General features: G+C 41.6%; 1 protein-coding gene across 2 annotated transcripts; it reads right to left on the bottom strand.

Moving 5' to 3' along the window:
- Positions 1-4,033: 4,033 nt before the first annotated feature.
- Positions 4,034-15,171, bottom strand: onecut1 (one cut homeobox 1). 2 transcript variants are annotated; one of them, XM_034874079.1, is made up of 2 exons: positions 13,697-15,171; positions 4,034-9,455 (listed from the first exon to the last, which is right to left on the bottom strand). In XM_034874079.1, the coding sequence occupies exons 1-2, from the start codon at positions 14,760-14,762 to the stop codon at positions 9,166-9,168; spliced, it is 1,356 nt and encodes a 451-aa protein (XP_034729970.1). In that variant the 5' UTR covers positions 14,763-15,171; the 3' UTR covers positions 4,034-9,165. The 2 variants fall into 2 exon arrangements, with proteins under 2 accessions (XP_034729970.1, XP_034729964.1); XM_034874073.1 differs by having other exon boundaries at positions 13,682-15,171.
- Between the last annotated feature and the right edge of the window lie 9,703 nt (positions 15,172-24,874).

A 24,874-nucleotide genomic window follows, 5' to 3' on the forward strand; every position in this document is an offset into this window, starting at 1 on the left:
AACGGGACAAACAAGAGATGGGTTGCTCTCTGTAAGCTGATTGGTCAGGGGAAATCGGTGCGCGTTCACGTGCGCACATGAGGGTTGTTTTTTCCCTAGTCGTGAACATTTTGTTCTGGCTTGATTGTATGAAGCCAAAGATCGCATGTTAAGGTAATGAAGTTATATTTTGTAGTACAAAGTCTTTACTTACTGAGAAAAAGCCGAGACAAGTTCCTGGCAAATGTATTAGATATTAACTTTGGAATGTTTTGCTTGTGTATTATATAGCCATTCCAAAGAAATTAACTGTCTTATATTTGTCCCTTGTTATGATGTTAAACATGAAAGAGCAATTGGGTTTTCAATAATAGTAAGGTCATATTAAAGAGAAAAAGCTGTGGGTTGTAACTTACAGAATCAAAAATCCAAACCATAGCAGGCCAATATTAAGCCCAAATCAGAGATGTTAAACATGAGTTTATGGCTAAGAAATGTGCCAGATATATGGGACATTAAATATCCAAATCAGAATAATTGGCCAGAATAATTGGCCAATCATTGTAGTGACTAATGCCCTTTGACAAAAAATAGGCCTAGCCTACATTTTTCAAAAACCAAAGTAAATTTAAGTTGAAAGTAAACTTTAACATGTGAAGTGAAGTTAGATTGAAAAAGAAGCAGATCTAGATCGTTTGGTTCTGCTTACTCTATGAAAAATGCAGGATGTGGTCCTTTGTCATTTTGGTATAGACAAAAAGAAGGACAGAGGGAGAGCTCTTTGTTTTTTAATCTTTTCTCTGCTTAAACCTCTTGGAACAAAGGCAAAGGCCAAAATCAGGACACTAGAATCTGCTTCACAAATCTGTTTGACAGCTGCCGTTGCACTTTGTGTGTTATTGGTGTTGGCTACACACAGATAGACTCTGCAGAGTGGAACTGAGTTTGGGGACAAAACATTATTATAATATTTTGGATAGTCTAGAGAAAAGCAAAAACGACTATCACGGTACCAGAGACAAGTGACCCATAAAAAGGGTCATACCAATCGCAATAGCAACGCAAACATACCAGTTTAAGGGAGCAATGTTTGCAAAGTTAGTCTACAGTCACTGATTTACACCAAAATTATGTTTAATTGAAAATCCCTGTTGTTTAACATTGTGGTTCCAACACGGTGTGATGAGACACATGAAGCCTTATCAGCCTGTCTGAGATTCTGCACATGACAAGACCAACTTATGTAAAAAACGATGTGGTGTCCTATTAAGGATTTAGCTTGGAAACAGCTGAGGGGTGTTGGCGGGTCAGGGGTTAAAGGCACTGTGTTAGAGCCATTGTTCAGTTGTTGTCAAAGGGCTTAAACATTTGTAGGTGTGTTCCTGAATGGTTAACAACAGTATTGACAACAGACCAACATGACATGGTAGGTTAAAGGGCAATTCTACAATATAATGTTTGTCCAAATCAGTTTTAAAGGTCCAATAATTTCTCCCATCTAGCGTTGAGATCATGTCTCACAATCAATTCTCTCGCGCCGTGTAGTTCAAAGTACATATTACGGCTAAGGTAGACTTCATGCTTCAAAAAGACATTCTTTTGCTCTTTTCAATATTCCTTTTCCTTTTTTGGGTGAAGAAGAAGACCCCTAGGCCAGAAATTTGGATTTTGAATACATGTGGTCCTCCATGTTTCCTTCTTCAAACTTGCCGGGGCCGGGAAGCGATGATACCCATTAGCAGATTAGCAGCACCTGTGAGTTTATCATGTGACAGTGAAAATCCAAAAGGCGCAGCAATATGTCCCGTATGTCCTTTTCCGGCTAACGTATTTCAAGATGGCACATACACATGGAGCGACAAGCCCAGTTCTAGCAAATGGAAATGTAAAATTTCAAGCCAATAGAAAACTTGGAATTGATGGTGGTGGTAAATATTCACAACACAACACATTTGTGAACAGGCAACATCAATTTTGATAACAAACAACAAAACACGTTACACACTGGACCTTTAAGTTACTAAATTAAGTTTTCTCTTTAAGATAGAACATAAATATTGTGAATTTAGTCCTCTCTGGTGGATTTGCCTTGCAAACGTTGATGTAGGAAGAATCAGCCATTGCTAACTTTCATTCTAATTTTAAAAATGACATACACTTTTTACAGTAACTTACTGTAATTCTAATTTACAGTACTTAACTATATATTACTTCTACAGTAACACTTAGTCATTTTTTTAATTTAAACTAAACATAGCTTATTGGTGCCAAATTAAATACAGTAACATATTTCAGTTTTCAAAAATACAGTAAATCTTGGTATACATTGTTGGACGTCAGCCAAAATTCCCATAATGCATTGAAAACTAAAGTAAAATTCTATAAACTGTTTAACAGTATTTAACTGTGTAGCATGCAGTAATTAACTGATATATCTAACAATGTACACTGTTAGACATATCAGTGAATTACTTGGTGTGTAGCAGATTTTTAAAGATCAGACACTTTGAGTTTGTATTGGTGCCCAAAACTGTAATTGGGTTCTGTTTCATTGTTGATCTGCTACTTGCCAATCACAGCCCAACCTGTCAGAAGGTGTTTTATTTTTTGAAATCTGTGAAGGGAAAGCTGACTTTTGAAGTTGTGGTTTGCAGTGGGCTGCAAAGGCCTGCACCACAGTTAGGACTATAGTCTGTGTTTTATGATATCATTTAGAGAGACATTAAAAACAGTCGCAACTCCTGGAAAACTATGACAACACCCTTGCTGATTTTAAAGAGATATGGTGACATTTTCCTATTCACAGATGGAAGAGCTGTGCCATATAAAACACTTGGATTCAATACCTGCATGCATAGTGCACAGTGTTCAGTGTTCATTGAAACATTTATTCAAGTATTGATGCTCTGATTTCAATTGTGAGGAGACTGTTGTCTGTGGATGTTGATTTAAAAAAGGTTCCTAAAATAGTTAGATTAGTGGGTTTAAATGATACCTTAGCGTATTTGTTTATTGTGGGAATGTTGGCAAATGCAAACAAAGAAGTTCTTGTGTTTGGAAAATTCCATGTCATATCCCCATCTAGTGGCAGCATACTAGTAATTCAACAACTAAAAAGAAAAAATACTACAGTAGTTGTATTAATTATTCTGTCAATACAGCATACATACAGTACAAATGACAAAGGAAAAGAGGGGAAGAAGAGGGCAGGGCCAGGGCAGCTCCACTACCTCCAAGGGACTGAAAGACAAAAAAGAGAGTAAACATGTTCAGTACACCTTGCCCCATTCAAAAAGGCTAAAAAACGTACACACACACAGACATACACGTACACACATGTACGCACGCACACATGTTCACAGACAAACACAGAATGGTTTATTGATTTGTAAAAAGTAACAAAAGCTTCAGAATGATTTAGCTTTGCACAAAAGGTGGATGACTGTAAAATGAAATAATACGTTCTTGTTCACAAATGCAAAATTTTCATAAAGAAGGCTCAGAATAACTCATTGAGGATTTTACAGCTTTGTAAAAACCTACTTTTGCAGGTTGAGCCACACTTTGAATACATTCACCTGGGACTGTGCATGGTGCATATTAAAATGTTTATTGCAAAATTAGCTATTTAAATATTAACCCCTCAGTCCACAAGTTAAAAATCAGTTGCGTGACCTTTACAAGACACTGTAGTCTGTAATTATTGATTGTTTTAAGCAACTAAATATAATTTATATGTAGCATTTATAAGTAAAGATGTGATGGAAATACATGGATTTAAGATATTTACAGTTAGACAAGTTCATATTTTTTTAAAGATGGGTGACCCTGGCACAAATGAACCCGACAGCATGTATGATATATCCACTGATATTCTGAAACTACTTGTCATGCAGATTCCCCTCCAAGACAGCATCATATGCTTGCTTGTCTTGTCCTCCGATTCTTTATCTAATTTGATGTTCTATTGATTCAATTTGCCTGTCTGAGGTAAGAAAAAGACAAAACAAAACGCAACGCCACCAAAATGTAATAAAATAATAATAACAAGAGCCAGGATTCAGAAGCTGGAAATACCAACAGTTTATTTTCTACTTTTTGTGACTACAGAAATGTTGAAACTTTTTGAACACTGAAAAAAGCTGGATGACATCATCACTTGCTTCTCAATTTTCTTTTTTTCTTTTTTCATTTGCTTAGCAATCACAACAGATGATATTGCACGGCACTGAGAAAGCAGTAGCAAAGCCTGGGAAACAGCAATGACAAATCAAGTCATGAGACATGGAGTTATACATCTGAGAGTAATACTGTCAGTATTGCCTCTCTGGCACACACACACACACACACACACACACACACACACACACACACACACACACACACACACTAAAGAAGCATTGTGAGTTGAGAAGGATGTCAAAAGAAAGAGATCAAGGTCGACAAGCGCACAAGGCTGAAGAGAGCAATGAGATTTCATTTGGAAATCCAAGTACAAGATGAACTACTACTGTAATCTACTTCTAAATGTCTATGACAACAAATATGCTTGTTTATCAAAACCCTTCAAGCATCTTTGTATATGAATAGCTGGAGGACACCCCTCTGCGGGTGAGAAACTAGTTCCCCAGCGTAAGAGATCCAGATGATTGTCTTAGGCGCCGCAGTATTGTTTTGAGACTTGTAGCCAAGCTACCAATCATATAGGAACTCCTTATGAACAAAATTAATAACAGAAAATGTGAAAATGGGGTAACAAAGAACCACACTGCATCATCCATTCCCTCTTTAACACAGGCCTTCATGACTGTTATATTAACACCTGTACTTTGGTAAAAAAAAAACTGCTTAACATGCAAATACTGTGCTGTCTGCATGACAGAGAGGACGCAGTACTAACAGTAAGGCCTCTGACAACCCAAGGGAGTCAAACCTACTGTTGGGATATGCACCTATCAGCCACACACATGCATACACACCAGCAGTGCATACTGATTTCAACAATAGACAAACACACAGTAAAGAAACACATGCAAATGAGCACACAGACAAAACTTACATACCTCAGCAGCACTTGACATTTGAGTTGCACACACTCGCCCTCATCCACAGGCAGATAAATAAATGAGCAGGTGATCGTCCCCATACACACTCACACACTGATTCCTTGGTAAGTTTCTTTGCAGTTTTATTAGACTTTGCTCATAGTCATTACACGAGTACGTACCAAAAGAACAGATACTAGATGGAGCGAGGCGGCAATGCCACAGCAATAAAAACAGACCCGGCTCCGTGGCACAGCCCCTGGCAGACCGGCTGCCCAGCCTCCACTCCACCTCACTCTGTGCATGAGACAGCAAAGTGAGCGGGACTTGCAGCCCTCGTTTCAAATGCTTCCGATTGTACATTGAACAGGAGATTCCCAACATGGTAGAGTAAGCTTGTCTACACAGCCCTACGCCTTCTACATTCTATACCCGTGCGAATGGCAAATCAAAACTCAACAAGTCTACCTCACAAATTCCAGTGCTTTTCAACATTATACATATTTTTTTCCAATTTTTGGTTTGTTTTAAAAATCTTTGGATGTGCAGTAATACCCATAACCGTTTTTTTTAAAAAGTCAAAATAATATTAAAAACACATACACGTACACACTGCTTTTTGCCAGCTGTTCAACAATAGCTCCTGTATAACTTTGTATGCCTTGGCAAATCAACTGTCTGGGTTTCTGGCAGTGTTTAAAACACATTGAAATGCCGGCTAGGATTTAGCTGAAGAAGAATACAAACTACTCCTTTTTATATCTAAGCATGGGAAATAAGGCTGTAACATAAAACTGTCTTTTTTGTTTGTTTGTTTTTCAAAAACCTACTATATACAAATCTAGAGTTTCTACAAATGCATAAATTAAAGCAGTGGTTAACCATTACAAAAATGCAATTAAATTAAAATCACAACACGGAAGTAGAGAAATGGAAAATATGAACACAATATCACAGCAGTTGGTTTTACCCTGTAAAAGCAATAGTCTACCATCATAATATTGGCATAACCCAATGTCTGATAAAAAATACGCTTCTCCCTCCATCCCTTAAGTTTCAAACATCAACCCTGAAACGTGTCCTCCGTGACTTGAAACAGAGCACTCCTGCCAAAAAAAACAACAACTTCAAAATAGATAATCATACAGCTTTTTGAAGTAACAATAACACTTACCACACGAGTGGAGTTCTGCCTTACTCTCAGATAGAATTCTCAATGCAGAACTCAAAGGAATTATTACTATGAGGTATTCAGAGACATTGGTAAAGACATGCACGGCCAGAGTGCTGAACCTTCCCACACACAGCTGAGAGACAAGGAAGGTTAGGGTAAGGAGGGATGGAGGGGTTAAAGGGGGCAGGGGAGAGGAGAAACAAAGACCTTTGGTTTAATCTGTAGAAGTGGACAAGAGAAATTCCTTTGGTATGTTATCATTGCATGGTTGCGCTGGCGAAAGCACCACGGTGTGATTTAAAAAAAAAAAAAACTTTTCCTTGTTTCTTCAGTAGTGGCCCTTCTACAGGCTGAGGTATTCACAGAGTCAAAGGTGAGAGGTCAACAGCGGTATAACACTTTGGTTCAAGCAAGGCACTCGTCCTGGGAGTTTTAGAAAGATTGCAACACGTCTGCTTCTACTTTCAGGAACATGTCTGCCTATAGTTGAGTCAACAATTCTCCCCATGGCTATGTCAGCTTGTCTGCCTATTATCATGCAAAGACGTCTGACCTATTTGGTGGATCAATATTCTCAACCTATAGATACACACTAAGAGGGAGGGCCGAGTAGAAAAAAAGCTGCAAAAAAAGACACTCCAGCGGGGTACTCCCACACATTCACATAGGTTGTTTTGAAATTAATCGTATTAAATTCAATTTTTTGTGTAGCCACAATGTCAGCTTTTACATTTTGTGGTAGAAATTAATAATGTGGTACTGCTACCAAGGACAAAGAAAGACTGATCACATGGCTAGAGAGTCCTCTGTACCCCGCAGGCACCTACATGGCCGCTTGTGTGTATCTATGGCTAGATCAGCATATCTGCCTATAGCTACATCAGCATGACTATCTATGGAGCTGTAATCAGAGCACAGATGAAGCAAGAGCACACATAGCAGGGGTGCATGGGTTGAGTGCAGGAGAAAGGGGAGAGGAAAGGAAGAGACAGAGAAAGGAGGCGGGGGAAGGGGAGGCATACAACATCTTTTTTAACACCACTCATAGAGGCCGTGCAATGAGAAAAAATCTTTGGTTATCTTTGGTATCATCAAAGTGATAGAAATCACGTATGGAACTTGAGTGAGGTAGCATCTTTGGTTCACACTATAAAACATCAGCAGGTCTTGACACATTTTTGTTTCTTGTCTTCTTTTAGTTTTTTCTTTCAGAGGTGAAGAAGCAGCTCTCTCTTGCCTCTCCTTCAGCACTTGTTCTGATGAATGTAGAGCTGCTAACCCTGGCCATGAGGAGGATGACGGCATATATTTAATGACAGGCTGCCCTGGGCCAGCTCTGTGTAGTGCTTTCCTCCTAGTGCTGAAATGCATAGCTTACCAGGAGAGCGGAGGCAGGATGGGTGGGGTGAGGGCTCTGGGCATTGGCAACAGGCAGGGTGGGGTGCTTTTGTATTCAGGTGACGAGGTGACATTGCTGTGTAAGTGCCTGAAAGGGATTTGAACGTTTATATCATCCCCTCCACCCAAGATCTTTGATGAGGAGATAAAATCAAATATGTATGAAGCACACAGGGATGCTGATGCTTATTATTAGAGTGGTGACACAGTTTGTCCTAAAAAAACACCCATCAGAGGCTTTCTGTCTCTCTCGCTGTGTCAAGAACACACTGCATGAGAGCCAGCTTTTGTTTTCACATTTACATAGAAAACACACGACTGAATGGATAAGTCTTTGTTTGCCAGCTGCTAGTATTTGAACACATGAGCTTGAGCAAGATCCGGAGAAATTAACTAAACAGAATGACGGGAAAGTATGTTTCTGTAATGATTCACTTTCACAATGATCATTTGCAGGAACATTCTCTAGACTCTGTGAAGTTACAGGCCGAACTGGAACATTTAGATTGATTCAAAAAAGGCATCTATAAGGCAAATGTTAATAGTTGATTTTCAGGGTTGTGTCATATAATATTTCCACCTGCAAGGAACATATGACACAAAATGGTGTATGGAACTAAAGATGTGACATTCTTTTCTTTGTGACGCCTAACTAACAGTCTGTCTCAGGAGGTAAGGGAGGAAATGAGGTACAAACAGTTTTAGGCCACTATCAGCTACAAAAAATACTCTTTGGTCAAATTACGTCATATCAGGTTCTGAAGTGGATTTTTTTCTAAACTGCATGAGAGGCTTCAGGGTGAAGAAGGCTTTGGTTTCTCTTGTTTGAATTATTCAACGCTTCAGCATGTTGGAAGAAAGCACTACCATGTGGGTTTTTGGTTTGGGGTTCTTGGTTTGGTTCAGGGTTGGGATATTTGGTTTTGGGTTAGCAGTCTACGCACGGGCATCTCCCCGTCTGTCTGGAATGCTTGATAGAAAGACAGAGAGCTGGACAGGCAGACAGACAGTCAGACAGTCCACCGCCACTGTTTCAAACAAGGTCGCACAACAATCCAGTCGCTCCTGTAGGATTTTTTTGTCTTTAAAGTTGATTGGCCAATCCCACCGGAGCTCCACATTCTTTCTGTTTTTTAAGGGTGTGGACAGCTGCAGAACAGACTGCCAATAGGCTGATTAAACCTCCATTTAGGGACCCATCATTAAAACCAACCAGTCAGATTAAAGATAAGGATGGTGAATGATAGATTGATACTGGGTGGGGAGGTGTGGGGTGTAGTAAAGCTAGAGACCAGTGACATTAAGTGTGTGTGAAGGGGGGTAAACTATAGTCTTTTTGCAGTATGTTACACGTAAATGTGTTGCTGAAAGAAACATTTCAAAGCAGGTCAAACAAGAAGTCTTTGGTTTGTTTTTTCATCTTTGGATACTATAAATATCAATATAGTACAGGTTTAAGGGCAAAACGTTGCTTCAAGGTCTTTTTATGTTTCTCTTTGTTTCTCTTAAGTTTTAAAGCTTTTCCACCGAGGTTGAGTCAGTCCATGAGTTGGTCAAATCAGTCTTTCTTCAGGCTTTGGTGCAGGCGTTGGGGCCAGAGTTGGCTGGGTGACCGGAGCCATCGTCCACCCACTTATCTAGGCTCCGGCGACGTGCGTTCATAAAGAAGTTGCTGACCGTGGCCAGCTCGAGGCCCAGCTGCTGGGCGATGGTGATCTGTAGCTCTTTGGATGGACGCTTGTTCTCCTTGAAGATGGCGTGGAGCGTCCGCCGCTGCACATCTGTGAACACCAGCCGGGGCTTCTTAGACACACTCCCCCGCTCACTTCTGCCGTGGTCCTGTTCCTTACGCTTACATGCTGTGGAGGATTCAGGAAAGAGACAAGCAGAAGGAGAGAGTTGGTATATGAGAAAGGCCAGAATATACTTGATACTGCATGACAATCCTCTCTCCATCCCACCTCCACCTTGGATTTAAAAAAGGTCCTGAAAAAATCCATTGACCAACCCATGAATGATCTCAGTTGTTCTCCACCATACCAGCTCAACATATAAGTTTGTTTTCATTTTAACAGGGGGATACATTGATATGACTATTTAAAGTCAATACCAATATCAGATAATTTCCAATCCATTTTTAACCAACAGTTTTCAACAAACATTCATTTTTAACTTACGTGAATTTGGATTGTTTAGGTGAGAGTCCAAAACAGGTTGAGCTTGTGATGCTTATATCAATATTCATTTTTTACTTTAAGACATCAACATATGCCTATGTTATATTGCTAATATAACAGTTGTTTCAAGTAATATCCTTGAAACAAACACTAACTTCCACAATCCACCAAAAGTCTTGTTTTTAAATTGTCATTGTGTCATGAAGAACCAAATTGGATCAAGTTTGTAATGCATCATGCATCTCTTCAACCTCATCAAAATTGCAATAGCAAGAGCTTTAAAAGGGGATGAATGGTCCTCCTCTCTGGTTTATCTTGTGTTCATTCGTAAAACTATAACTACAAAACGGCAGTTATAGGCAGTTGTAGGTTTCACAGTACTCTAATATTATGGTAGAAAACATGTTGTCAGAGTCATTCAAAAAGTACGACACAAGTTATCTGTGTTTCTGTGTAGGAGAACCCCTCTTATGAGATTGTATCTGGTGCATGAGAAATAATAGCGGAATGAAATCCATCGGCATGATGTCCAGTTGTGGAGGAGAGCAGACAGACAGGAAGCCTGTCAGCCGGGTGACAACGGGTGCTGTCCGCGGTGCTGAAAACAACGGCGCGCCTAATGCCCAGGCTGCATTTGTTCAAAAATGAACTACAGCTTCTAATATTGAAGAGAAAAACTTGGTAATCCGTTTGACAGCAAATCAAACATTCCTTCAACTGATGTCGTTGGTATTAAATGTTGCTTCTTTTAGTAAAAGCCCTGCAGCCTGCAGTCATCCAAATTTAGGTTCATCGGTGAGCAGTGACCAGGAGGGGGCAGAAGTTGGCTGCTGGAGCAAGGCCTAACATGGACTCACTGGGGTAATGAATGAAGGGTATATTCTAACCACAAAGCAATTCCTTAGCCAGTGCTGAATACATTCGCGAAATGCACCAGGTGAATAATAACATTTGATATAGAAAAACTCAAATCACAGTAATGAACGATTAAATAAACCAATGAAATACAGATTATAGAAACATGCATAGAGACGAACTGCCCAAAAAATATTTCAATTGCGTCACTGCACTGTAAAACGAGCAACAATTCAATATTACACTAGTCATTTGTGATAAACTGGCTTATTACTTTTGATATCTAAACTATGTTATTGTCTTCCAAATAATGCAAGTGTAAAGTAAGAGCAAACAGTAAGCCTAAGATTCATAAAAAAGAGAGATCACAATAAACACATAATTCCAGTTGAAGCTGATTTTGCCAATCCCATTGTGACCTAATTTTAGAACACACACACTTTCAGGTGTGTAGTAAAGTACAGTGCAGCCACCTACCCGCATGACAATAAACTGGAGTATAATTGTGAGTTTAAGTAGCCCAGTGTCTCCAGTGCTGGTAAATATTAACAGAGAGCCGGAGCTCCTCGTGTAAGGGGTGCTATAAATCAGCAGCAGTGAAGGCCATTCAGACAGCAGGAGCCAGCACGGAGCGGCCCGGCCCGGCACAGGAGGCCCGGGCAGAGAGACAGCTTTCCCAGGACCAGGGGGACATAACAGCGGCCTCCTTATCACACTAATCACACACCCACTAATCATACACACACACACACACACACACACACACACACACACACACACACACACACACACACACACACACACACAAACACACAGACAGACAGACACACACACACACACACACACACACACATACACACACACACACACTGCTCCCGGCTAATCATTACAAACACACAGATAACTGCACACACTACAGACACGGTGCGACGATAGTCCTGAATTTCATAATCTATAGCCCGAGACAAAAGCAAACAGACCTCTGTGCAGCAAATACTGCAAATATATTCAACCCTCTAACTGGTCTTACTTACAACACCAGATTGAGCTCTAAGTTCTAAAATCATGAATTTTGTCCTGTGCCAAATGTGCCAAACCTCTTCTACTATTCTATTATATTCTACTCTATTTAATTTTATTCTATTCAAGCAAAATCAGATGGGTAATTGAATACGTGGGAACGGGAGGGAAGACCCTAGATTAATTTCAGAAGCCCAAAATCAATAAGTAGATATCACATCTATTTCAGATCAGGATCACATATCGTTCACATAGAAACGAACGGATCAATATAATGTCGCGAAGCCAATTCTCTCGAAATTAATTTAGAGGTTGACTGTTAACGATTTCTTTTCTCCATTATCTTTTTTTGTGTGTGGCATTTTTCAACAAAAAACTACAGTTTTTTGTTTTGGGTTTTTGCTCTAGAGAGGCTTTGCCATTTTCTATTAATGTTTTTTCTTATAAGAAGAGATGGACCGAGACAGGCCGTGATATGCGCAAGGAAAGAAAAGGCAAAAATAATGTACTGAAATGTAACTGAAGCAGGCCTGAAGCAGGCATTCATTTCCCCAGAACAGCCAGTATGAATTCCCTTGTTTTAAAAATATTAAAACCATCATAAATACTTACAGAAACAGATTTTCGTCAGAATTTAGGTTGATCACACTTATTATCAATGGCAATCAAATACAAAAAACAGCTTTCAAAAGTTGAATGGGCCTTTTGTCCCATATGCGAAAGTCAGTGATAAAGTCTCATTTTCAACACACACACACACACACACACATACACACACACACACACTCGCACACACGCACACACACAGTCAGTCACACACACACACACACACACACACACACACACACACACACACACACACACACACACACACAAACACGAGCATGCACTCACACACCCACTTTCCATGTGGCTGCAGCCTCGCTTTTGAAAAATCTTAAAACGTTCATTTGTAGGTCATTGATTTGGCTTATTAACGTTAAAAAATCCATTGTGTTTGTGTGAACGCGCACAGGCGATTTGGGCCTCCATGCGTGCCCTAATTGACTTGTACGTACCTCAGGGACAAATTAATACAGAGGTCTATCAGTTAATTAGAGAAACCTCAGTCAAGTCAGAGTTAGTTTACGAACAAAACATAAACGCATATTGTCTATTCTACTTAACTTTATTGTATTCTGAAATGAAGGCCTACAATTCTAACAAAGTAACGGCAAAAAGCTTAACTTGACATTTAAATTTAGTTTGCACTCTAAAGAACACGTGCAGACAGACTTTTCTCTTTCTCTGTTTACACCAAGAGCAACACCAAAAAGGCTGATCAGTTGCATCTACACCAAAATACACACATTCCTAACGATTTCTGGGCGAAGGATCAGTTTACGCACAGAGTCCAGCGGTCGATATTTTGAGGTAAAATGACATGAGCACTTGTTTCACACAACCCAAAAATCAGTGTAGAGACAGAAAAGGAATGCGTATTGATATCAGGCAACTCGTTTTGGGAGCATCCGCTTGGTGAAGCACTTTTCAGGCCTATTGTTTTTATCACACAGTAAAATTGTACTACTTGACTATCCAACAGTTCTCTCCTACAGAAATTAGGCTCCAATTTGGTGGCAGTGTCTAAAGAAACCAGGTACGTCGATTCACCAAACCCACGCATGGCCTAGTTCTGCTTGTATCTAAAACCATTTGACTTACAGCATCTTTCTTATAAAGGCTTAATTTGTTGAGACAAGTGGAGGCATGATGTCATAGCTATATGCTATTTTTATAAAGAACAGAGGAACGTTTGTCCTGAATGCTACACTCATGGGATTTTACATTACACTTCCATTTGTTGGATAATGTTTAGTTTTCTCTCTCTATAATGAAAACTCAGCTGTTTGTCCCCACCCCACTTCCCCCACTGCTTAATATAAGGTAGCATTCGGGTCTGATGGTCCTCTGTTCTGACGTAACGCCCCCGTTCGAGCGTCTGTTTCTCTCAGCAACACATTCACAAGATGAAAACAAAAAGTTGTTTTTACCGAGGCTTCGCTCACCTGCGAGCCTGAGCGCACTCATGCGTTGGAACTCAGGCTCCTGCAGCCATTTCCACATGCGGCGGAAGGTCTCTCTACCGGACTTGAGCTTGGACCAGGGTTTGGGGTTTCTTAGCAGATCGGACAGGGTCCCCTGGGACCTGCACAGGACCCGCTGGGCAAAGATGGCCTGAGGGATGCTGTAGCGTTTCAGCTCCGTGGTGATCCTTTGCGCCACCTCTTTGGTATTCACCTCCTCCATCTGGCCCCCAGAAACACCTCCCTCACCACCGCCCCCTTGCTGCCCTGGCCCGGAGGCCTGCTCCCGGCTGTTCCCTAGCCCCTGGCCATGCCCCTGCGCGCCAAGGTGTGCGTGCGGGTGGTGGTGGAGGCCGTTGATTTGTACCATGCCCGCCGAGGAGCTCATGTGCTGCTCCGTGTGTCTACCGAGCATGGCCGGGTGGTGAGCCTCAAACCCGCTGGGGGTGAGCATCTTCTCACCAGGCATGGCGGCACCGGGGTGAGCGTAGGGAGGGATACCGGCTTGGGACGTGTGTATGCTGGCCAGACCGGAACCAGACAACGGGGAGAGGCTCTGGCCCATGCAGGGATCTTTGTGATGATATGCGGGATACAGACTGTTCATAGGCGCCAGACTCCGGTCCTCTCGCATTAACGTGAAGCTGCCGCTGACATTTCCGGGGATCCTCTGGTGGGGATGATGGTGAGGATGATGGGGATGGTGGTGGTGGTGGTGGTGGTGATGATGGGGAGGAAACTTGTCGGACACGGTGGAGATGGGGGGTAAGGGCTGCAGGGGGGTTAGGGTGGTGTAAGTGCTGCTTGCACTCATGCCAGGGGGGGCTTCACACATGCTGATGGCTGGATGCAGGTGTCCGTGGTGTCCGTGGTGATAGTCTCCGCTGTCCAGGAGGGTTGCCATGCCCATGGCGCGGTGGCTTAGACCCCGGGGGCTCGGACGGGCATGCGGACTGTGGCCACTCAGCAGCTCCCCGTGACCGGCCACGGACTCATGGCTCACTCCGTGCATGTCGCCAATATTCTCCATCGAGAGCTGTGCGTTCATGATCCGGGCAGCGCTCCGGACAAACCATCTATCTGATTTACCGCAGTTAGCTGGCGTCCAGAAGTCCTCACCTCCAGTAAAGTTCAATTTTCTATTGTTGCTTTTTCTTCTTCTTGCAGCAGCCTCCTTTGCTCTATGTCCTTTTATTCACAAATATTCTCCTACCTCTGACGCTGTTTTGTAGAATGAAAACTTCTTCTCCGAATCCTTGATTTCCCCTTGATTTTTGTTGTTTTTTAAAATGATTATTATTTTTTTTAAATTCCCTTTATAATTCAAGCCCCCCCACCGCCAACCAGCTGTCCTTGCGCTCCGGTCGGATGCCGCGCCATCTCTATAGTTGTGTGTCTCCAGCCCCTCTTCCACCGCAGCACAGATCATTGTCTACACATGCGCACTGTGAACACCCATCTCCTCCCATACTCTCTCTCTCTTTCTCACATGGGGCGCACGCTCTTACTGGGTGAGCTAGAGTCCGCCCTCTCTCAAACACACCCGTAAACACACCGCCTCATTGCGCTGACGTCAGCGACCTTTTAAGGCAGGGAGATATCAAACCACCTGCTATTCTCCCCAATAACCCATATCGAGCCTTTACTGATGTTAGAAATGCAAATAAACGGTATCTAAAAAAGAATTCAACGAAACGAACCATGGAAAGTAACTTTATGCAGCACCTAATGTTTTATAGACAATAGTTATTTAGAAAATGTTTAATTCATTAAGGCTATAATGAGGCTTTATTTCCAGTCCTCCTTAAATTACTAAGTGCAAATGAAGTAAACTTCCGGGTTCATTTAGAGTTGAATTTTTAACTAGTGAAGTCTGTGATTCAACAGCTCCAAACCTTCAATAAAACACACAAAAAAACTGAAAAAAGGTTCAAAAAATAAAACACTACGATTTTAATTAGCAGTCAAAGGCTACCAACACATCTATGTATACACATCTATGTATGTTACATCCTATGTATGAGGCTAGACATAGCCCCATTCTTCCAGCCTACTTCAGCTATACCCCCCCCCCCCCCCCTGACAAATATGTGGCGGTTTAACCAAACGAAGAAGACTGTAGTACCTTCTCTTTTGAGGGAAAATGAGCAGATGTGTCTATTGTTCGACCATTAGGCTTAACGAACCAAGCCCAGCAGTATGTATACGTGTGTGTGTGCGTGTGTGTGTGTGTATGTGTCTTGTCCTATTTGGAGATGGACACATGAACATTCAATTTAACTTTGAGAATCATTTAAATATAACACTATAACACCTACATACACAGTAACTTTACAAATAAAACACCAACATGTTATTTTATCAAATAAGAGAACTTTTATTTTCGCCCACAAACAACTTGCAAATAATCCAAAATCACACATACACTTAGACGCACTCTCAGCTTCCCATAGAATCCAAGGCCATGGAGGAAATGGCATGCTGACACATAACATGACTGTTATCACCGAGTTGTTGTAGTGCATGCTGCACGAGTGTCAAACTCCCTAAACCTGCAGTCAGATAAAAGCCGGCCCCTGCTTTCATGTCAGGGACCGTTTAGCCTAATAGAGCGGTAGCGCAGGGCGTCCTCAGCCGGCCGAGGTGACAGCTTGCAGCGGTCAGTGTCCTGCTGGACCGCCCGCTGAATGAGGGACATGTCAAAGGTGACGCTTCAAGACTCCCAAAGCCAACATCTGCGGGGGGACAGATTAACCTTTCAGACTTTTCCCTGTCCTAGACCTGCTAGGGGCCCCGCATCTGTCAGGGTCCCCACAATAGACCCAGCCCTCGGTTGAACGAGTTAAGTAAAAGAAAAGAAAAAAAGAGAAGAAGTTAAACTGTCTCTGATGTGAAGTCAATGTCAACGGCGTGTGTGTGACGTGTGTCGAGACAAAAGGACACTAATTCCTCGAAGTGTGGCTGTCCAACCGTGTAGCCCTGTGGACATAATAGACTTTAGAGACAGGCAACAGCGAAACAAAAACACTTGGGATGTTGCATTTTCATTTTAAATCAGGCAGCCCATCAAGCTCATATATCTGCACTTTAATTTGATTTGAATTTAATCCAATTTTTATATTCTATGAAGCCTAAAGCTTGATCTTATTCTATACAATTAAATAACTCTAATTATTAGGACTGTTTTATTTTAAAGTGTAGGATAATTTATTCGGTTTTTATTATGCTGGACATCCGCACAGAGGCAGTTACAAGATGTAGAAACAGAGAAAAAGGATGTTTGGCCTTACATGGCAGCAAACCTCATCTACACATTCTCTTTGGGATCGATAGGCTCCTGCCATGTCTGCGCGAGCTATGTGTTTATGTGTGTTGGCTCTCTATGGCCATTGTGCCGAGATATACCTGGTCTCACGAGCCGGTGACATTTGCTTTGCAGAGAACATAAAGGACATGGTTTTCTGAGGACTTCTGAAAGAAGATACATTTCAAGCGGGATTCAATTCAATTAGTAAAAAATAAAGCAGAGGCACGGACCAACAAGTAGCCCTGGTGCCTCACAGATATACAGACATGTGCGGATGTGGATATGCAGACGAGTTTGAAAAAAATAGATTCTTTCATTTTATGAAAAAGTAAAGTCCGTGCCAGAGCAAAGGGAGGCCATGCAATGGGCACCTGAAGGCAGTCTGTCAATTACTTACAGGTTTGGCACTGATTACTAATCAGGGGCCTCATTCCCGTGAAGCCCACAGCAGCATTTCCGAGCAGAAACAATATAATGCCTCGCAGAGAGGACCGTGGATCAATATTTCGACAGCTCTGCAAAGTGACACAGCGTTGCAAGCGTTATAAATGTTCAAAAGACAATTACAGCTTGTTTGGAAATAAGGCATTGTCAAATGACATCTGGTGAAACCAAACTTGTATAAATGAGGCTACTTGAGTTTGGTCAATATGGTAATTTATGGCGGATGAACCAATATGATATAAGGGCGCATGCCTTTTAAAAAATCACGTTGCTCTTGTTTCATTGTTTTCAACCCTTTCATGGATTTATTTCCTCACCTTATAAGCAAATATTTTTTTTTTTACCCTGCTCAAATCCTCCCCTAAAATCAAGAATGTTAGTGGATAGTACTAGTCTGTTAAAAGTTGAAATATTTAACAACATAAACTCTTTTCTAAGCTCTTTTCTAAAAATGTGCATTGCAGTGTTTGTGGCTGGCCTTTACAGCATATTTAAAGTACAGGCCTTGGAAACACACCACACCGCGCCAATCAATACTGAATAACATTATAATTCCTGGAGGAACTCAGGCCACGGCCTTTGATTTATTAGAATAAACAAACCTGAAAATATACATTTTTATACACAAGCCTCTGTGGCATTTTTGACGTTTATATGTGTTATACATTTTTATTTATTGTAAGGCTTTTATTTAATTTAAATTATCAACCGAGTCATATCTTAAAGAAAAAAACATTAGTGTAATATATGAAATTACTATTCGTATCATTAGTACTATAATGCATTTTACTTTGTTCTGAGGCTGAAAACTGAGTAAAAAATATGCAACTATAAATAAAAAGAAATCATCATCTCTTCTCCATGCACTGACAACCAGTTAGCAGGCGACAAGCCAAGATTAAAAGCTAAAGAAGGATCATGTTCTCTTTTAACATTTACAAAAGAAACTGGTTTAGGTTTTTAAGTGAAAACACGTGAGTAACGTCACCAAACATTAACCAGTAGCCTAACAAATAAACCGCAGTTATAAAAATAAAACCGCTCACATGATCTCCCCCTTGATAAAGGAATTCCTTTCTTTTTATTTGTTCCTTTTTTCTTTTTAATATTTTCCTATTTAAAATGCCATCATGGCCGAGCAGCAGATGCCGGACCTGCTGCCTTGCTCAGGGGTAAATCAACTGCCTCTTCCCTCGTGTTATTCCGCGTCACTTGCTCTGATTCGTGCGCTCATGTGAAATTAATAAGGCATCACTTTACATTAAGGTGTCCATATGCCGCCCAATTACTCCCTGTAACTTTAGTGAGACTCCAATTAGGACAACAAAACCGTGTTAACGATAGCCAAACCAGCCCCACTGCGATGCTCTAAATCCGCACTTCAAATCCAAATGACTTCTTACTCCAACAGACGGTAGACTCACAAGCATCTACAATCCATTTGGGGAAATTAAAGAAGCGTCTTCCAAATGTCTCGTGAGATTGCTAGAAATGTAGTTTAATGTTTTATTTTGAAAGGCCAATCCAATCTAATCGAATAATAATAAATCCCATGTTTTTTATGTATTTTTTTCCGTTTTAGCAAAATGAATGATCAGGATTATGATAGAAGTAACTTGCCTTTGCAAAATATATGATATTTTCTAAATTTACAGGAATTATTGGCTCTGGCTAAATTAATCACTAATATGGTAACTGATGAAAGAACAATTTCCACGATAGCACATGTTCTCTAAGATGTGGGCTACACATTTCTTTAAAGCAATACAAAGTCCCAGTCATTACCTCCCTGAATAAATATTTCCTGATTTAGAAAGGATTATCCTCTCGCATGTTAATTAGGATTTTTTTTCAGCATTAAATGATAGGCCTATGTACATTTCTTCCACCTGACCACAACGAGAGGCATGTTTTCCCAATACATCTCAGTCTTTCCCTCTAAATGGACAACCTGCTTACCTCTCAAGAGAAACTTTCAGAGAAATGCTTTAACAATGCGATTAATTTTATTTTACATAACAGGACAATCTGAGACTGAGATCTATAAGTGTATGCGCATGCACAAGTGCATATAGCTACAGCTGTAGTTGATCGTGTATATGATGATTCACCTGTTACCAGCTGTAATTTCGCTGTTCTTGCTTACGGACAACTGTTAGCGAACATGCCGGCATTTAAAGTGGACTACCACAAATGGACTTTATAGACAGAGCTGCATTATGCAGATAATCGATCAGTGAGTTTTTTTAAATATTGCCCACTGTGGACCTGACGCTGCATCATTATCACATTATTTAATGAAACCGAATCTTTAATTAATGAATCTCTCCTCCAGTAACAACTTTGGCCACGAACTGAGGCGAGCATGCAGATATCACAGGCCAGGTTGGCATGTAATCGCAGCTGCTCTGAGTGTGTGTGCACATGCATCAGCTTGCGTCAGACTTGGACGGCATTCTCTTGTCCACGTCTCTTCTCAACGGGGTGCCAGGATGCAAAATAACTGCATTCAAACTCCTCTTCTTCTGAGCCACACACACACACACACACACACACACACACACACACACACACACACACGCACTGTAGTCCCCGAATTTACCGCAGGATTCCATTCTGTCATGCGCCTCCCAGCTCACTCCCATACAGCATCGCACAGAACGTCAGATGTTGAACATCAATGTACATAAACTCTTAATCTTCAACATACGACTCGCAAAAAACAGAGGATGCGCTCGCATTTGCGCGTCTGCTTCGTGTGTGTTTTTCCCGTCCCACCCTCTCCCTCGTCCTCCTCCTCTGGGTCCTCCGGCTTATTCCAGCTTTTCTCCAGAGCTGCCAGAGTCCCATATCCTGACCGAGGTAAACATCCTTAGCCGCTGCATGCATCTCCGTTTCCAAACGCAAATCATCCGTCCCGCAAAAACCCCTCCGTTTTCCTGCTCCGGTGCCGTGCTTCTCTCCGTGCTTTACTCAAGGCAGGCGCATTTGAATAGCTGGCCGGCGTTGTTATGGATCCGTGCGCACTGAAAGAGAATCAGTATGCAAATTGTTTCAGTATCAATCGAAAGGTTCGATCCGCCTGAGCGTCAGCCCCTTTGGCACGAGAGGCTCCTTTGCTGCATAAATGTTTATAATGACCATTAGCTCACACACAGAGCGATGAGAGAATGTACTGGACTGTTATTGAGATGTAGTCTAACAAAACTATTATTTTTCTTTATAAAATGTAAATTTAGGGATGTGGGGTAAGTAGATGGCGCATCAATGACTCAGAGTCAGCTGAGCTTTTTTTATTTGTGAAATAAAACCACACACACAATAATACAGTATATCATATGAGTAGCAATAAACGACTTATGTGCCGCAATAACTATTTAATCTGTATTTGTCTGTAATTGAGGTTATGTATGCATTTAATAAGTATAAATACCCCTTTGAATTTTCCACAAAAACTGAAGAATGAAATCACATTTTTCATTTTAATATTACACATTTTACAATAAAAAACAGGGGGTCACCACTTGAAATGATTCATTGGACGTTGAGTAATGTGACATAACCAATGTGTTAGTCAGTCAAGGATTTGATGCACAGTATAGGCTGTCACATTTTCAAGCATGGTTCTTTCTGTTTGTCATAATCTGATGATCATTAAAAAGCACCAGTGTAACACTGCTGCTGATAAACACTGCAGAAAAAAAGCACATTAGTGATGGTGAATGGAGAAAGGAAACGAGTGAAGGTAAAATAAGTGATGGGGTGATATATTTGCAAGCAGTAGGGAGAAGTGTATCAGGGGGAAAAAGATGAAACACATAGAAAGTGGAGTAAAGCTGAAGACCGGAGTGGATCGGAGAGTTATAGTCAATCAAGAGCAGGACATTGAAGATGAAGGAAAAGAGAGGAAGGGCAGCAAGAGGTGAAAGGAAAGACTGTGGCAAGGGCAGGGGGAAGGAGAGCGTGGTCAGTAGGAGATAAAGCATGGAGTCCGTTATCCATCTGTTCCAGGGTTAGAGTTGACCAGCTGAGGGGGTCGGGGGTCAAGGGTTGGCGACCCCTTGGCCCGAGGGCTTCATGGTCTGTGCGCTGGCAGGTACACTCTGGGGACAGGCTTATAAGGTATATGAAAAGGTAGATGCTTTCCTTCTAAGGTTCTTGTTTAGCACAGACTATCCAGCTCAAGTGAAGATATACTAACTTGCATTCTTTTGAATTAATTCTAAAGTTTGATTGTTGGTTCACACCATTTGAAATGGTCTGCTGCAGTCCAAAGCTTATTTTTAAAATTATTTTTGATACAGACATTGCTCAATATTTCCAATGTTATTGACACACAACGTCACCACAAGATTTATTTAGCTTGTGGCTGTTCTGGAGCTTTAGATCAAAATTGGCAGATGGAGATATCATGTCATTGTAGATTTCAATTTTGAGCTTTAAGGATTTCTTGTTTATATTTGCTTGTATATGTACAGTACAGACTATTTGAATATGTCAGATGATAATATCAGGAGAGGAAATTCAAGTATGTTATTGTTGTTTTAATTGGAGGGATTTGAAATGCAATTTATTGTATGTTGGTTATGGCAGAGTAATTGAATGTGTTTCTACCTATATACTTTATTTGCATGCAGCCATTGACCTCTACAATTGGCTAGGTTAAAAATTGAACAAAAAGTTCCAATGCTCTTCTGTCTGTTTATATTTCTAGTTGTCAGAACTTGATAAAATTAGGAGAAAATTATTTCTTTAATATCTGGATTTCATAGGTGTGTTTAATCATTAAGTTTGCATGAAGCTACAAGGAAAAGTAATATTTTATGAAAGCTAATTCTAAAATAAACAAAGGATGTTTTCCCTGATTTTACACAGGCACAGTGCCCAGACAAATCTATGGATGGGGCTGAATGTGCGCGGATGAACATTAACAAATTAATTTTATTAGGCTTACATAAGCCTGAGCCTACTCGCTGTCCTGTATTGTAACTGCATGTAGCTTATGTGCAGAGGTCAGTAGCTTACTGTAACTGAGTGTGTGAGCTGGTGGGGCACTCTATCAGTTGGGGCTCTGTGGGATATGGGTACTAGGTATACTAAAATTCATCAGGCAGCCAATAGTTTTTCCCAAAATTCTTTTTATATCTAAGCTTTTAAAAAACTCAGGCCCTTCCAGAATCTTACATTCCCAGTCATTACCTGGGTTTAGTATATGCAACATGTAGTGTCCCATGAAGCTGAAATGCTCAGACGTGGATATCCCTGTTTAAACTTTAATATTGCTCCAACAGGAGTGTCCCTCTTGATCAATCGAGATCCTCTCAGCCACTTCCACTATAGGAAGTGTCATATTTAACAACTCGCTTCCATCTGTTAAAAGTGATGTGTTCGCAGTGCACAGTGTGTGCAGATTTAACAAGGCGCTCTGTGGTAAGGTCAAGGAATTCTGTCCTTTACTTGTGCCTGAAAATCTATATCTCGAAAAGGGGAAGGATTATATATTTTATGTCAACAAGTGACTGTCCTCTCCTTTGTGTGTCTGTGTCAATGGCCGTGAGCGGCTTACCATTGTGCACAATAGATCTTCACCACTATGTGTGTGAAACTATGAGTGTTGGTGTGTAGAGTCAGTGCAGGTGATTGCCATGGATGAGTTTGTGTATGTTCATCATTAATCATGCATGGCATAGTGATTACAGTAAACACACTAGTGTGTTTCTGCGTTGTGTGTGTGTGTGTGTTTGGGAGTTGTGTGGGGGGGCTGGCGGAGGGATTAGTAGGGAAAGTTGCTGGGGTAAGGACAATGATAGCTGCATCTAAAAGAGGATTACACGGGTTCCCCCTGTCATCATGTACCTGCCATTATGGGATTACGGATGCCACTTCCACCTTCTCCATTCAACACTGCAGTGCAGGGCAAAGCTTCCAAAATGCCGCCACACTCATAGAGCCTCAAAGGCTCTACAAAGGAGGGGATATGGGTGGTCCTGTTTAGGTCAACAGGTAGAGTACAAAGGCTGCCTGTTGGAGTTTGACTGTAACCCACTGTTCTAATCCAAGATAAGACTACATGCACTTGTGGTGTGTGGATAAAAAAAAAATTCATACATCATGTTTGGTGAACGGTGAACATCTTGAAGTCATAGCCATAGATGCAACAACTAGTCAGTAATAAAAATCACAATTTAAACCCACAGTTTGCACACACACACACACACACACACACACACACACACACACACACACACACACACACACACACACACACACACACACACACACACACACACACACACACACACACACACACACACAAAGAGTTGTTGCCATCTCCGGGTCTGAGGGGCCTCCATCACTCCCAGCAGGATACTCGGGCAAATCTAATTGCAGGTAAATGTACAGTGCTTCTCTCTGTGGCTCCTGTGTGGAGAAGATGGGAGGAGAGGCCCAGCGACATGGTTAGTATTGGTCGGGATGACTGATTGGCCCTGCCCTAACTACATTAGACTGTGGAGAAGTGGCTGGTTCTCTTTCCCTCCCCCATGCACACCACTGCTGCTGCTCTGCTCCCTCCCAGCCCTCCGCTTCTTCAGAGACGGCAAAGGTGGGCATCTTTGGTAGTAGCCCAACCATCTTTGCTAGTAGCCGAACCAAAGTTCAAAGTGGCTTTGGTTGGGTGTGACCTGTCTCCGCCGTGGATCCCTGGGTATCATCCTCCTACAGAGAAGACCACCGTTGATTGGAGCATTTTAGCAGGCTGTTTGACTGGAAATAGTCCAGGCCAACTTGAGGGCTCTGCCATCTAAGATCTGATCAGAGGTTATTAGCAGTAAAGAGCCACTGTGGATGAGGGGAGGAGAGACATAATTTACAGGGTCAGAGCCTGGCCGTGTGGATTTAGCTGGGCAGTGCACACACACAGAAAAACACACACGAGGCCACGAGCACACACACTGGACAGTAAAGGGCGGCTCATTACTCAGTGAGAGCTCAGGTTTCCAGCCTAGACCTCTCCATTAGACCCCCAGTTAGAGAGAAATGAATGGTTGTAGCTTCTCCGCACTCATAAACCATCCAACCATCCACAGCAGGAGAAAATGAGATACAAGTAAAAGGAGGGAGGGGATCTTGGAGGTAGTGTGTGTGTGTGTGTGCACAAGAGAGAGTGGAGAGGTCCTCTGGGTCTTTGAGATGGAAATGTCCAGCTGGCTGGCCGTCTGCTGCCTGAACCCTGAGCTCAGGGTCAAAAACCAGGTCCCCCAACCAACCGGCCACTGACCAACACGCACACATACAGTATCCACACACAAACACTCTCAATATCCACACATGTTCATACCATGCTTGTGTTTGTATGTGTGTGTTTATGTGTGTGCTTTAAAAGGGAAGGAGTGTGCACTCTGATGTGT

This window comes from Etheostoma cragini, chromosome 1, assembly GCF_013103735.1.
Source record: "Etheostoma cragini isolate CJK2018 chromosome 1, CSU_Ecrag_1.0, whole genome shotgun sequence".
In the NCBI taxonomy this organism is placed as follows: domain Eukaryota; kingdom Metazoa; phylum Chordata; class Actinopteri; order Perciformes; family Percidae; genus Etheostoma; species Etheostoma cragini.

What these genes read in the sequence shown, in the direction of transcription:
- onecut1 (XM_034874073.1), bottom strand. Translation starts at nt 14,762, where the DNA reads ATGAACGCACAGCTCTCGATGGAGAATATTGGCGACATGCACGGAGTG. An exon ending in CGCAGGTGAGCGAAGCCTCG is followed by an intron (nt 9,456 to 13,681) that starts GTAAAAACAACT and finishes AATCCTCCACAG; the next exon opens with CATGTAAGCGTAAGGAACAG.